Source organism: Etheostoma spectabile, chromosome 6, assembly GCF_008692095.1.
Source record: "Etheostoma spectabile isolate EspeVRDwgs_2016 chromosome 6, UIUC_Espe_1.0, whole genome shotgun sequence".
Lineage (NCBI taxonomy): Eukaryota > Metazoa > Chordata > Actinopteri > Perciformes > Percidae > Etheostoma > Etheostoma spectabile.
The window spans coordinates 24,547,467-24,562,452 of record NC_045738.1 but is presented as its reverse complement, the minus strand read 5'-3'; the positions used below and the strand labels follow the sequence as shown (position 1 = coordinate 24,562,452).

At 40.2% G+C, this 14,986-nt stretch overlaps 2 protein-coding genes across 5 annotated transcripts in view; one reads left to right on the top strand and one right to left on the bottom strand.

The window, feature by feature from the left end:
* Positions 1-5,309, bottom strand: part of taf2 (TAF2 RNA polymerase II, TATA box binding protein (TBP)-associated factor) — a 28,472-nt gene extending 23,163 nt beyond the window's left edge. The window contains exons 1-6 of the mRNA XM_032517941.1: positions 4,923-5,309; positions 4,675-4,729; positions 3,197-3,357; positions 2,289-2,407; positions 1,842-1,983; positions 722-953 (exon numbers count right to left, since the gene is read on the bottom strand). Of these exons, the coding sequence (XP_032373832.1) occupies positions 722-953; positions 1,842-1,983; positions 2,289-2,407; positions 3,197-3,357; positions 4,675-4,729; positions 4,923-4,972 (759 nt within the window). The 5' untranslated portion in view covers positions 4,973-5,309. The remainder of the gene's footprint in view (positions 1-721; positions 954-1,841; positions 1,984-2,288; positions 2,408-3,196; positions 3,358-4,674; positions 4,730-4,922) is intronic.
* A 532-nt stretch (positions 5,310-5,841) lies between these two features.
* ttk (ttk protein kinase) overlaps positions 5,842-14,986 on the top strand; it is a 14,381-nt gene continuing 5,236 nt past the window's right edge. The window contains exons 1-17 of one of the 4 annotated variants that reach the window (XM_032519428.1): positions 5,842-6,096; positions 6,931-7,018; positions 7,113-7,335; positions 7,504-7,610; positions 7,702-7,845; positions 8,001-8,115; positions 8,204-8,285; positions 9,133-9,248; positions 9,950-10,028; positions 10,161-10,245; positions 10,383-10,605; positions 12,015-12,121; positions 12,328-12,471; positions 12,554-12,726; positions 12,982-13,127; positions 14,193-14,319; positions 14,852-14,935. In XM_032519428.1, the coding sequence (XP_032375319.1) occupies positions 6,931-7,018; positions 7,113-7,335; positions 7,504-7,610; positions 7,702-7,845; positions 8,001-8,115; positions 8,204-8,285; positions 9,133-9,248; positions 9,950-10,028; positions 10,161-10,245; positions 10,383-10,605; positions 12,015-12,121; positions 12,328-12,471; positions 12,554-12,726; positions 12,982-13,127; positions 14,193-14,319; positions 14,852-14,935 (2,043 nt within the window). In that variant the 5' untranslated portion in view covers positions 5,842-6,096. Of the gene's footprint in view, positions 6,097-6,930; positions 7,019-7,112; positions 7,336-7,503; positions 7,611-7,701; positions 7,846-8,000; positions 8,116-8,203; positions 8,286-9,132; positions 9,249-9,949; positions 10,029-10,160; positions 10,246-10,379; positions 10,606-12,014; positions 12,122-12,327; positions 12,472-12,541; positions 12,727-12,981; positions 13,128-14,192; positions 14,320-14,851; positions 14,936-14,986 lie in introns of all 4 variants that reach the window. The other 3 variants (XM_032519426.1, XM_032519427.1, XM_032519425.1) reach the window with 3 other exon arrangements.

Genomic DNA, 14,986 nt, shown 5'->3' with positions numbered 1-14,986 from the left:
ACTGCAACCTAATTTCCCTATGGGGACAATAAACATGAACTAACTACCATTTTCCAATTTCTATTCCTGTGTCCCTTCGTTCGTCATCTCTTTTTACACACTAACTGTATAAAAAATAGTTGTTGAGTATTTTTATATTAAATATGATATAAAATAATTTTTCAGTGACTCATCTTAAACACAGGTGCGGTCACATAGGTTTATCCAATCAAAATTCACAAATCATCACAAAACAAGAAAAAAAACAATATATACACTGTATATGAATCGATTTTTTTGAATTCTATGAATCAATTTTGAAATCTGTAGAGCTTTAATCGCAAATGTGAATCAAGTTTTTTGCACACCCCTAGTCCAACTATTTTTTTCAACCAGGACTACAGGATTTTAGCCGGCTGATTAACACTGCCACATCAGAAATGTTGATCCATGTGCATTTTCCTTATTAATAAAGAAATTAAATTAAATTAGAAATGCATCCAACGACAGAAGATAAAGCTAAATGCTCTGACTGCTGTTCCACTGGGACTTTAAACACATGAGCCAGAACATGTAAGGTATTCTATTGTTTAAGTAAAAGCAGATGTTTTGTATTCACAACATTATATCTCTTGCTAGTCTAAAAAATAATCGATATAGACATCAAAATCTGTTCCTATTCAACATCCCAAACTACAGAAACTTCATCATTTAAATCCACCACTGGTCACTGCAATCCCACCTCATGCATGTAGGGGTCTACAAGGATTTCAAAGGGCCCCACAGCCAGGGAGATGTTTGGGGCTGCGGTGGGGATGGGGAGGACATAGTGGTAAGTCTTCTTTCTCATGTCATGGGTGTAGATAGTCTCCACCAGATCGCCACAGGACACAGCCACCATGGAAGCATCCACGGTGAACTCCAGCTTCCAGGTGCACAGCTCCGAGTAGGAGTCGACGCAGGGGAACCAGAACCTGAGGGAGAACACAATATGATGAGCTTTGAGCACATGCACATACATGAAAACACTGCAGTTAGCACAAGAGCAATGGACTTAAGAAATGTAACACTGTAAAGATTGATATTTTGTGCATTCACACACACACACACACACACACACACACACACACACACACACACACACATTCACACACACAACACACACCACACACACCACCCACACACACACACACAACACAAACCCACACACCCCACACACAACACACACACACACACACACACACACACACACACACACACACACACACTTTGGCAGTAGTGTGCCAAAATCAAAACAAAACCAGAGCCTTATCAGATAATTTAGAAAGAAATAACTTTTACATTTTAAACAGATTGGACTAAAAGATAATACAGATGAAATTATTGCGACACTATGCAGCATCTGACACAACTTCAGGATAGTTATTAGGGCTGCACGATATGACGAAAAAAATGCAACTTTGTTAAATATTGTGATAATGATATTACTTGCAATTATTAAACATATTAAACTGTACACAGTTCTGCCTTTCTGCTGCTTAGTATTCTGCTAAAATACAACAAATTGCCTCTGTGCCAGAGTTGTTATTGACGTTATAGAGCTCATTGTTTTCTATGTGTTTGTTTGGTATGAACATTGTTGTTACTACCACATTGCATTCTGGGATATTTATGCCAGCGTAGTGCCCAGTATTGCATACTGTAAAAATTTACTGGAAATTGTATGCAATTCACAATTGGTTTCATACGATTGGTTTCATACTAAGGTTTAGGACATACTAAAAAAATCTCACATACTGTTTCAGCTACTGAATATAAAGCGTGTTAGTTTGGGATTTTGGACGCAGCCATAGTTTCCAGACCTGGTGGAGTTCTGGTATCCAAAGGAGAACACATGAGCTCCCCGCTCCGCCATGCTGCCTTCCACGTCAGGAACAACAAAGTGGAGACCTCCCTTTGGCTGGTCCAGGGAAAACTCTATGTACACCTTCAAAACTTTTAAATCTGGAGACACAAAAACACAGAAACATGAGCTCAAAGTTCCATTTCTATTAATAATCCCACACTGAAAAATGTTTCACTTGCTGCAGAGGAACGTGGTAATTCACTTTATGAGCCCATGTCGAATTTATTATTATTATGGAATTGTATCTTTTTTGTTTTGTTTTTACAACAATCTGGTGAAGATGAAGGAAGGAATTTTAAAAGCCAGTATTTAATGTGGCATTAACGCACCTTGGATCCCTCCTGATCAAAAACAACTCTGCATGCCTTTTTAATTTGAAGTGTCCTTCACGCCACCGGCTTACCGTCTCCTTGTTTCCAGAGCTCAGGAGGAACTTTGATGACCAGCTCCCCATGTCCTGCATCAGGGTCCACAGCACTCACTGCTGCGGTGTACGCGCTGGAGAAATAGTTGAGGTTCCTCCTACATAGACACATTAAAAACATTTACACTAAAAGGTCAGAGTGGCACCATACAGTTTCTCTAGCTGTGGACCAAGCCATGGTCAAATGTGCACCAGTGGTCTAAATGTAACAAGATAAATAAAAATTATTTTCTATTTAATAAAAACTATATAAATGAGTTTCTCACCCCACCTATTCTTAAATCCAATTGAGATTTTACAGATAGAATTGCTTGATTTCCATGTTGGTTTTACAGTTAAAAAATTAATCAAAAAATCATGATTATGTAAAAACAAAAAAAGGATCCAAAAATCCTGTAAATCTAAATCGATGGCTTACAAATGTATAGTGACTCACAGAATACTGTGTATATCATTATGTCCCCCCAAACCTACTTGATCTTTACAGTCACAATTATTTCCGAACCCGTTTGGAGATTTGGATGGTAAATATCCAGATGAGCAGAAAATAAATGTAATATTGCTAGTTATGAAGCATAAACCTTGTTATTCTGGTTCAGTGCCTTGGGGCTGATGAGGCAGAAATGTAAAGAAACTTATTGAGGTACTTTAAATCTGCAAAAATACTCAAGTCATGCCATTCTGTCATTTACTTTAAGCTGACGTTGTTCAGCCTTTCACCCGACGATACAACTAGTTACTGCTGTCGGCCTACTAGTAAACCAAGTAGACAATGTTGATTTGACAGATCTAATGCAACACAGTAGGATTTCATAGAAGCCTATGGCAAACAATTCTAAGCTATGTAAATTTCAGAACTGCTTATTACTATTTCACTGAATACTTACTGCTTGGACTCATGGTGGCACACCTCCAGTGTCGGGTCATTGTAAATGAATGGGGCTTCCAGTTCATTGACGCGGACCCTGTAGATGCGGCACTGTTTACTGTTAAGCTTGATCCTGTTCAGGTTGACCACTGTGGGGAAAATGGTCAGCTCGACATAGCCCTAAGGGACGCAACAGGGAGGAAGAAGTTGGTCAAAGGGACTACAATTGTAGCTATTGTAGCGGTTATCAGTAGCTAAAGTGATTTTCGTTGTCTGGATTAAATGAACTGCATAAAAGGGTTTGTTCACCAAGAAATGTTCCAAACACTAGTATCTGTGCTGGACTTTCCACGTCCTTGTTCTTACATTTCCCATCATTCTGTAGGGCTGTAGCACAGTAATAACAACCAGAGCCGGTCAGTGGCAAAAACAACATTTAGTGGATGTAATCGTTCATTTTTACCCCATAGGATTAGTCCTATTTGCAGCTGTTGGCTGCAAGGCTCTCGCTCTAAATACGGCACTCATTTCAAACAAAGTTGTTGCCAATAGACACTTAGGGGGTTTTCACACTTTTGTGTTTCAGACCCTCCAAAAGAACTCAGACCTATTAGTCCGTATTTGTTCCACATACAGTATGTGAACACTCCAAAGAGACTCAGACCCTCCTGGAACGGACCGTACTCAGACCGTCAGGAGGTGGTCTGAGTACGCTTCAAGTCTGTGTTACGGTTCTATTCACCTGTACATTGTGAACACAAAACACTTCAGGTTTGTTTTGCCTTTTGCCCTGTAGGTATTTTAGCCCTGATGTCTCATCAAAATGCCTCTTTCAAGTAAACTGTGAACGCAGAAAGAGCTGAGTCCCTTTTCTGTTCAGTCTGTTTAAAAAGCACCAAGCTAAAACTGGGGAGTAGGGCTGGGCAAAATATCCATATTACATCTATATATGAGGCTAGATATACAGTAGTCTTACAGTTTGGATATCATATTATGACGGAGACAAGTGGTGTCTTTTCCTGGTTTTAAAGGCTGCATTACAGTAAAGGGAGGACATTTTCTGAATTTACCAGACTGTTCTAGCTGTTCTATTATTCACCCACTTAGTTATTATATTCCCATTTCTGATTATTATTTGTAATAAAATTGTGATATCTGATTTTCTCTATACTGCGAGTTTTAGAGGGTGCAGTTGAAAAACACCAACATTTTTCTTTAAGTCTGACACATCAGCCTTCATAATATCTAACAAATACAAATTATGAATGTTTAGACTAACAATGTAACAAAACCAGAGTTCTCAGAGAACTATGTGAATACTATGTGAATGAGTGTAATGTAGGTGGCCAAAAAAGGGTTGAACACTTGTCAAACAGTCAATTATCATATAACAATGGGTTCAGCACTGGATATGATGCACCTTGGTTTAATATTAGCCACAGCAGAATGACCGCTGTATATTATATTTGGTACTGTAACGTTATTTACTGTACTCACAATGACGGACTTCCTCTGGAAGTTGATGTTGTTGATGCACACCACCTGGTGGGTCGTAAAGAGCAGTGACAGGAGAACAATGTGAATATGTGCTGAACTTAACGCTCCTCGGTCTCATTTTACAGGCAGAGCACTCTACTCTATGAACATGTTACTAATGTTAAGCTAACGTCATCTTTTCCCTAATATCGACCACCAACACATTCATTTTACGCTAACAAGTACCCAATTATACAAAAAATACTTATAATTTAAAGGGGCGCGGGCTCTCGAATCCTTTATCTTTCTTCCTGTTCATCTTCGTGTCTTGCAGTTGTGTCTTGACAGAAGTTCCAACATGCCCGTGGTGTTCCCTTGTTCCCCGCAGCCGTGTTGGGCTAACTCTCCTACCGGCTTGGATCCCCGCAGACTGCTCTACAGTGTTTTTAGTGCAGCCGTAGTGGACTTATCCATAAATATAAGTCGTTCATGGCCAGCAGTCAGTGTTGTATGGGGAGAGAATGGCTCCGTATTAAAACTGCTGCGGTCGCCGGGGACCAAAACATCCAAATTTGTCCTCACTATCTGGCTGCTGACAGCACTGTGCTGGCTGCTCGAGCGTGTGCAGCCATTTTGTTAGTAACCTTTGACCTCCCGCGTAAAATTTAAAACAAATATGTATATTTTTTTTATATCCAGAGACAACCAACATGCACAGCACATATATTACAATTTACATGAAATTGTTTCAAAAACAAATGTGAATATATTTAATGTTTATGTTTAAAAAGGACAAAAATGCATTGCTGCGTCATAGCGGGGCGTACACTGCCCGCCTTCAGAGCAGTGCACAAGAGCCGCGAGAGCGCGCACAACGAAACGACAGCCAGTGATTCAGGTGTTGTACCCGGCTTGTACCCTTAGTTATTTAATTATTATTTAATATTAACGGTCCATGCTTGTACCCCAGGGTATACTTCTGTTGTTGCCAGGGGGTAGGCATACTTCGAGGGGTAGATTGTGGAGCAGCTCAATTAATTAAACGAAATAGAAATTGTGACTTGATTAAAAAATATATATCAGCAGAAAACACAAAAAAGCTATTGTGGAATATTTAAACAAGAAACAAGACGTTTTTTTAGGCGTTTTGTTTAAATATTAGCAATAATATAATTAAATTAATACTTCATTTATAAAGATGTAAAGTAGTCCAGGTGCAATATATCACGCTGCATACTTCGTCACAGTAGTAGCTAGGTGGCGGTGTGGATTTTATGAGTGACGATTCAATTGCAACCCACCAAAAAAATCAAAGAAGAAGAAGAAAAACTATCCAATCAACAAACGACTGAAGACGGAAGTGGCATATTTGAAAACTGGCCGTTGAGGGGAGCCTTTTTCATCCTTCATAAGAGAAACAGGATTATTCACAGCGTAAACACGGTGAGATGCACTTGAATAGTAATATATAGATTTTAAAGTGAATGAAGATGCCTTTGTACGCGTTTAACTTCTTCTGAGTGAGCGTCACCCAAAGCGACACCAAGTCGCTAACCTGGTTTATCGTTAATAACAACAGCGATGATAACATATTAGCCAACGTTAGCTAGCTTGTTAGCACTCAACCCCCGGGTGAGCTAGCTAGCTAGCTAACTAGCTAGCTAACTAGTTAGCTAACTCACCCGGAGTGTTTTCTCCGAATGAAGGTAATATGAATTATTTTTGTAAAGGTAAAAAGGTGTCCAATAATCTGTTTTGAAGTCAGTTGAACTCGAATATTACTCACCAGGTATTTTCCAAGAAAATAAAATGAGTTATTAATTAACAATGAACGATGCGCAGAGCATTACGTCATTGTGGAAGCATTAACGTTACAATTGTAATTTTTTTTTTAGTTGTTTAGAAAACCGTTGCTGATAAATTAAATGCCACATATAACGTTACCAGAGTGTCTTGTAAGGGTTATAAAATGTCTGACCTCGTGTGTATTAACGTCAGATAATGCACATTTGTAATATCATATAGGGAATAATCACTCGTCGTTCTTTTGACGTTGTTATTTGGCTCCTTATTGTATATTACGTTATCTAGCTGTTATATTCATTCAAGAGACCAGGCATAACCATTTAGTGCATGTATAGGCACTCGGCATGTGTGTGTAGTAATAACAACAGAGTGAAAACAATGTAATTTACCTCTTGTGGGATTAATAAAGTATACGTTATTATTTTTTATCTGGGCGAATGTTATGTTTCTAACGGTATTCCTCAATTTCAGATGGAAGAAGAGGAGCACACAGACAGGAAGCAGCAGCTTGCCATGCTTTTTCAAAAGATCAACAAAATTAAAGAGGGTCTCAATGAAGGTAATGTAATGGCCCAGCAGTCCTGAAATATACATCAGTATCCATATGTGCATACTTCATAAAGTCATCACAACACCTTTTGCGCTTCTTGCAGATACCACGGACAAGCTCAACAAGGTTATCGACTCCAACTCGCCAGAATCATGCCTCTCACATTTGACAGACCTGGAGAAGAAAGGGGACCCCCACTTGGATCGTTACCACCTAACCAGACTCATTGACTTTTATACCAGAGTGTTCTCCAGTATGCCACTGGGAAAACATGGTCAGAATGAGAGCTATGCTAGGATGTTGGTCAGATTTGCAGAGCTTAAAGCGTGAGTAGCCAAGGTTGTAACTTGTAAATCAAAGACCTTGTCTTCTTCATAGATGTAATACTTTGTTCATCTCTAGATTGAATAGACCAGATTATGAAATGCGTTTAAAAAAAAAAAAACAGCAGCTCTGTGGACATTTACTCTATTTTTCTGTGTTCCATTTAATAGAATTCAAGATGTCAATGAGGCAGAAGCCAACTTCAACGTGGCAAGATCCCACAGCCAGAACTTTGCATTTGTTCACATTGCGCATGCACAGTTTGAACATTCTCAAGGTAGGTTTGTTTGTTGTTCTTGTTCATATAAGCACATTTGTCATGACATATAGTCTGGGGTCTTTTAGTGTCTGTTATATTATCTCCCTAGGCAACACAAAGCGAGGCATTTACATATTGCAGAATGCTGTTGAACTGGGTGCCAAACCAAAGGAATTGCTGGAAGCTGCCTTGCAAAGCATGCAGGCAGGGAAAACACAACTTTTCTCTTCATATGATAAGGAAAATGTGCCACGTAAGGATTTATTCATGTTTTATTACATGGAGTTGTATTGTTAGATTACTTGACTTGTGCACAGCAATTTGGAAAACTGTTCAAATGCAATCTTGTACTGTGATTTATTATTTTTCCTTGCCTGGTGAGATTTGGCTGTGTTTTCTGTCTTCCAGTCTTGTCAAACAGCAATGTGAACGATTCTGTCAAAAAAGGCTCAGAATTCCAAAAAGTGAGCAGAATATCAGATGGAACAGGCGAATTGCAGCTCTCCAGTATTTTTGGTCCAGGGTAAGAATAAGCCAACCGCATTTGATATTTAATAATGCCTCTGTTAGTTTGGTAAATATGTCATCTAATGTTGATCTCTGTCCTGCAGAACAGAGCTCCACGGTAGACCATCAGACGAACATCTACCCGGCTGGAGATCTGGATCTCATCGCAAGAGAGCCGTGGGCATGGTGAGTTGCGTTTCATCCTACTTTTTAGTTGTTTTTTATAATCAAAGTTTTTAGTGTTTTTCCACGTGAGAAAAACACCACATTTAACATGTGATGGCACTAAACACCTACTATACAGCAATCTGGGCAAGAAAGACAATAAGAATAATAACAATACAAATTCACAATTAAAACCCGTACACAGACATAATAAGTACATTGGGGGGAAAAAACCAACAGCAACAAAGGGGGTGGCGGGTGTTGGCTGAGATTGAATTAGTTTGTTAATATTAATTTGGGCTGCTCAATTCAGAAAATGTCACAATTCAATTCAAAAACAATTTTCAATTTAACGATTCACAGTATGTAAATGTAATTACTTTTCCACGTGATTGTATACACACCATTACCAAAAAAACAAAAATCGATTTGGAATCTGTAAAGCTTGACTCGCTATAAGAATGTTGATCAATTTTTTTGCACACCCCTATTATTATTATGGGCAATTATTCAGTTCCAATTGAATAAAATGCAGGAAATGAGACCTGACCTGGTAGAACTTACCCCTACCATCATTCAGTCTTGCAATAAGATCTTCAAATGTGCTTGTCATTAATGTCATCCTGTGTGCAAAAATAGCCTTACTGGGCTTTTCCAGTGTCTAAGAAGGATTCGTACTGCAGTGATAGACCCAGCCAGTGTCAGAAATCTCTGGTGGCAGAAGGGCCCTATCTCCAAGTAGACAGAGCTGGGGAGGGCATTTCATCCTACTTGAGAGTTTTCACATAACTTTTATCTTTTTTTTCTTTCAATGATTGTATGGAAGTAATGACCAACTAGTTGTTGAAGTGTCGGTTTTGTATTCCAGCCAGGGAGAGTTCCCGTAGTCCCTTTCTCTATCCCAGAAAAAGAAGATGATGACGGCTACATTCATGGGAAGCCCCCAAAGAGAAGTGATCCATCAACCCTCACCAGTTTGTCCAGGTAGTTTAAACATTTATACCAACGTGCATTTCCAAATAAATAAATAATTTTGTGACGCAAGCCTAATAAAACAATTGAAAGGCGAATATTTTGTCCTCCTCAGCTTGGACATTTGAGATGCGCTACCGTTTCACATTATTTGGATTGTGGAAGTGCAACCTCCTTTACCAATATGAATTATTTACAAATGTGTGTTAATTATAATGATGTCTTTAGGGAAATTGTATAACTCATCGTGAATATCATGTTTATCTATGTTGCTAATAAATATGATGTTTATGATAGAATGACAGCTTGAGATTACTTTTACTGTCTTCCTACTCTGAACACCCAAGGTTTTTTTTAACATTAATATGCATTCCCCCAGCCTGCCCATGGCCCCCGCCCCAACCGAGTCCTGGGTATCGTAAATGAGTTGCTTCAAAGCTAATTAATACTATTGGCTCCACACATCTCTCTCTGGATTAATCAGTGTGACTATGTTCAGAAACTGGTGTTGTCCGGTGACGCAGAAGTTAAAGAGTCCATTATGTTTTTAGTTCTCTCTGTCCTCCCGGGTTAACAACAACTGGGTGGGGGTGCGCCGTGACGGAAGGCTTGTTTCATGTTGAAGCGCCGACAGTTTTGTTACTACTTTGAAATCGTCATGGGGGCAGTAGAAGCTACGCACTACAGCTTTAATTTGTTTAATTTTGTCTCAGGCAAAGATCTGGTTCAAACGTGAACCCAGTGTTTGGCCTATCGTCCACGAGGAAACATGCCGTCGATGAAGATCTTCAAGTGAGTATAGATGAGCTACAGTAGTTTGGGTCAACTCTGCTTTTCATTACTAGTGCTCTGCTAAGCAAAGATGTTCAGCTTGGGTCATAACAAGAGATGTACAACCTGTCTTTTCCATTGCTGTGTTCTCAGCCCCCTGCTGCCAGCCCAGAGTATTGCCCTTGGGAGGACCTGGCAGCTGTAGACTGTGACACAAAAGACGCCTCCAGGATGGAAGGTACTATGTAACCATGACAATATGCTATAGTGCATGTTTTGCGGTTTGAAAAGGCAATACGACATGCAGAGCGGTGTGAACCATGTGCTTTTAGTGTTTTGACTGTTTTAATGACATTTAGCCCCCCCCCCCAGCAGATCCAACGTACATCTTCGACCAGGTCGTCAATACAAACTCCCCTGAGTCGTGTTGGACATATCTGGTGAACCTGGAGAAAAGAGGCAACCCTCACACTGACATCAACCTCCTCAATAAGCTCAAGGACTGCTACTCCAGAATCTTCTCCAGGCTGCCGATAAGGCAATTCAGCAAAAACGCCAGCTATGCCAGAATACTGGTCCGATATGCAGAACTCAAGGGGTGAGTGTGGATAAAATACTCTACGTACTTCTCTTGGGACGTCGTGGTGTTTGTTTCCACAGCATTATCCCCATTAGTGTGTATTTATATGTACTGAAAAATAATACATGACACGATAAAATGTTTATCCCATTAAGTCGCATTATTTTTCAGTCTTTTTTCACAGGAAGCTCAGCTTCTACTTTTTAAAATTGTATTTAAGATTGCACACTGAAAGATTTAAGCAACCTTTATTTGTATCCTTCAGACATGACGTTAGTAATGAAGTATATGATTATATTATTTCACTGTGAATCCCGTTGGAAATGTTGTCATCCTACAACTAAACGGAGAGAAACCAGACAATAGAAATGCATTATTGCCCAGGCGTGGTGTGTAGAGTGCGGATCGGGCCGGATTTTTCTGTCCGAGCCCGGCCCGCGTCCGCCAGAGCAGTAACCGAACCCGACCCGAGCCCGACAGGCATTAAGATATTTATGCCCGACCCGAGCCCGACACAGTTAAAATCGCATTTGTTTCTCATACTAATGACACATGTACGTTTGTTTTGTGGAAAGCCCGCTTTAATTAAGCAATTGTAGGAAGCATTGGGAAATGTCAACAGATGAGCGCATCAATGCACACGGGCAACAAGCCCACTACCTACATATAAGCTGTTTTAAATTCAAGATGTTCAATGCCTTATCGCGCTGATGTGACCGACCCGACCCGAACCCGAGCATCCTTTCTAAAAATCTGTTCGAACCCGCGTCCCCTTCCCCGTCGGGTCCCGTCGGGCTCGGGTCGGGTATCCATCCTCTAGTGGTGTGGTGTTACTGAAATAGAAAGAACGAATTGGTGCCTCTGTATAGAGCTGGGCAATATATTGATCTTATATCAATATCGTGATATGAGACTAGCTATCTTCTTAGAGTTTGGATATGATAAAATGGCATAAGTGTTGTCTTTTCCCGGTTTTATAGGCTGCATTACAGAAAAGTGATGAACTTACCAGACTGTTCTAGCTGGTCTATTATTTGCCTTTACCCACTTAGTCATTATATCCACATTACTGGTGATTATTTGTCATAAATTGTGTAGATATCTTGTGAAGCACCAATTGTCAACACTTTAATGTCGTTGCGGTATCAATATTGAGGTAATTGTATACAAATATCGTGATATTTGATTTTCTCCTACTTCTGTATGACATTTAATAAATGATGACAACCGATATGAGCATGTTTCATGTGTAAAAAGCCTGTCTTTCTGTTCATGCTCTGTTAGGTTAAAATCTGTGCATACTGCCCTTCAAAAAGGTCATTGTTGGCAATGCTTTACAATATTTTTTTGTAACAAACTTTGTTGGGTTGTTTTAAATACAACCACATTTCTTTCTTTCTTTGTTTTCTTTCTTTGTTCTTTTATAGGATCAAAGACCCAGATGAAGCCAGAGACCACTTTATAGTTGCCAGATCTAACTGTAAAGGCTTTGCCTTTGTCCACATAGCACATGCCCAGTTTGAGGTTTCACAAGGTAAGAATGACTTTGTATTGGTTTTAGTTTCCATAAATCTGATATACTGTATGTAGACAGATGAAAACATTCATACTAAGTTGTATTTAGAGATGTTCCTGTGTCCTTATGCTCTTACAACCTCTGACTTTAGTTTTTGTGCACCGGTTGGCTAGACAAGAATTTGCTTCACTATCTAAACTTTCTTTCCTCTCTTCCTTTTCAAGGTAATGTGAATAAAGCGACTTCAATTCTGCTCAAAGCCCAGACATTAAATCCCAAGCCAGCAGAGCTCCTGGAGATCGCCATACGGAAGCTGAGAGCTGGGGAGAAACAGCTGGTGCCCCCCACGGAGGAGGAACCTCCCACAGGTACAGATGCATTGTTAAAGTCAAAGCAGTTGGACACGGTTTGTGACTGAAGTCTTTCTAATTTTTACTGTTTTTCTTGCAGATTTGCAAACAGGTTTTCCAGTAAGTGTGTCTGCTTATGGGAGGAACCAGGATCTTCAACTTCCTGGTCGTGTCCCAGTGAAGCGGTCTGTGGACCAGCCTAAACCTGCCAGCAAGGAGCCCTTATCAGAGTGGAAGATGCCAACTCCTGTGTACCGCAATGTTTCCCCAGAGGTCTGATGGCATTCTATGTCTGTACTACTCTTTACTGTGCAAAGCATTTAGAGCAAATGGTTGAAATGGTTTATAACCAAATATTGTAATGTTTTTAAAGAACCTTAAAGTGCTCATGTTCTGCTTTTTGGTGTTTTACCTTTCCTTTATTGTGTTCTATATCTTTTTTGTTCATGTTATAGGTTTACAAAGTGAAAAAGCCCAAAGTCCCCCCCTAGTGCTGGTCAAGTCATTCAACATTTTTGTTCTTCCTAGGATAAACGCACGACACCTCCTGAGCCCAGACCTGTTCCCCGTCTGCTTGAGTCACTTCCCACTCCATCCTTCCATCCTCCCTCAAGACTGAACCCACAAACAGTGTGTCAGACACCCGTCAGCTCCAGAACCCCCTATGCCAACAGGTATGATCTTGACTTGGGTGTCTGTCTGCAGGTACCATGTTAAACAATGTAGGAGTATTACACGCTTTGTGTTGCTGTTGTGCGAAGGGATTGCAGCGTACAGTGGGGCTCGAACGTTTGGGCGCCCCAGGTAAAAATTTGTCTTAATGTGCATAAAGAAGCCAAGAAAAGATGGAAACATCTCCAAAAGGAATCAAATGACAAATTAGACATTTGTATAATATGTCACAAAAAGTTCGATTTCATTTCCATCATTTACACTTTCAAAATAACAGAACACAAAAAAATGGCGTCTGCAAAAGTTTGGGCACCGTGCAGAGTTTGCTAGCCTGGAAAGGTTTTGGAAAAATAAAGACTTTTGGAAAAGTCATGGAATTGTTTTTTTCAGCCCAGCATAATATGTGATTTAATAAAATAAAAAAACGTTGGATTAAAAAATGTTTTTCACGTCAACTAAACGTCACTTGTTGCGATGCTGCCTGAGGGGAAGTCGGTGTTTACTGAAATAGAATTGAAATGCCAGGAAGGACAAGTTTAACTATGATGTGGACTACGTTCTAAGATCATTCCCATGTCTAACATGGGTGAAGCAGCGCTAGCTGGCCATGCTTAAGGGGCCAAGCACCAGGCAGTTGTGGCTGCGCTTGAAGGCTCGAGCGTGCCCGTCACTAGCTTCTTCTCTCCTCCGACCAACGTCACGCCGAATGCAGGTTCTTCCATCACGAGTCGGACTCAAGGCACAAGACCAGGGACCGTCTCCAATGTTACTAGACAAGATGCATTAAGGGCCAAGGTGTTGTGGGCATTAAAAGTCGCAAACTCCCACTATTCTTTTAAATTGTGCGAGGAATGTTTCAGCGTCATGTTTTTGTAAGTGTGCCTACTTGTGTACGTTTGGACTGGCTCCTTATTTTAAACGGCTTGCTTTGAAGACGGCCAGCTATACAGAGGTCTTACAGATTGTACTACCTTGCTTTAATGGGCTTCCCTTGTCTCTTTATCTGCTTCTTTGGACCTTCATACAAGTTGTCCAGTCCCATCGTTCTCCATCTTTCTCTCCCTCAGCTTTATTACTCCTGTTGTTAAGCGAGGCCCAGAAGTGCCTTCCTCTGCAGTGGCAGCACACAGAGCTGGACCCGTTCAGCACCCATGCACACCGCTGAACCAGACACCATGTCTCCAAACTCCACAGGTACAGCATGTTATGTCCTCCCTCTGCTGTTATCCTATACGATAAACCTGACTCAAAAGGACACAAAACACCTGTCTTAGGCAGTTTTTTCTCTCTGATTTTGGCGATGTTGCTGAGGTGAAAAGAGAAGGTTTTAATGAGATGATGGATGTGGGGCAACCTCTGTCTTGGCATTTTATTTTGATGTCAATCTGTTTTAATAAGAGTGCTTGTGACTAGGTATTCCTGACCAAAGACCCCGATGTCAATAGTGAAACGATATTGTATGGTTGACTATTAGTGCTTTAACAAACGTTATGTTATTTACACTTACAGAGAGATAAAGTATATTGTGCATCGCCATTCACCCCACAAATACCAAGATATGATTTTTGGTCCATATCGCCCAGCCCTAATAACAGGACATGTAGAGAGCAACATAACTTGTCATGCAGTCTAAAATGCTGAAAGGCCCTTTTTCTGTTTGGACTGACCTACACAAGGAATCCTTTTAAACTGTGACATGGTATGCTTTTGTTTAATCTCATTTCAGGCGTCGTTGTCAAACGAAACCATCACCATTAAAGGCAAGCAATTCTTCATACTGAAGATGATTGGACGGGGTGGATCAAGCAAGGTAAAACATCATCATCATCATCATACTCAATCATTAATAGAGAATTTATAC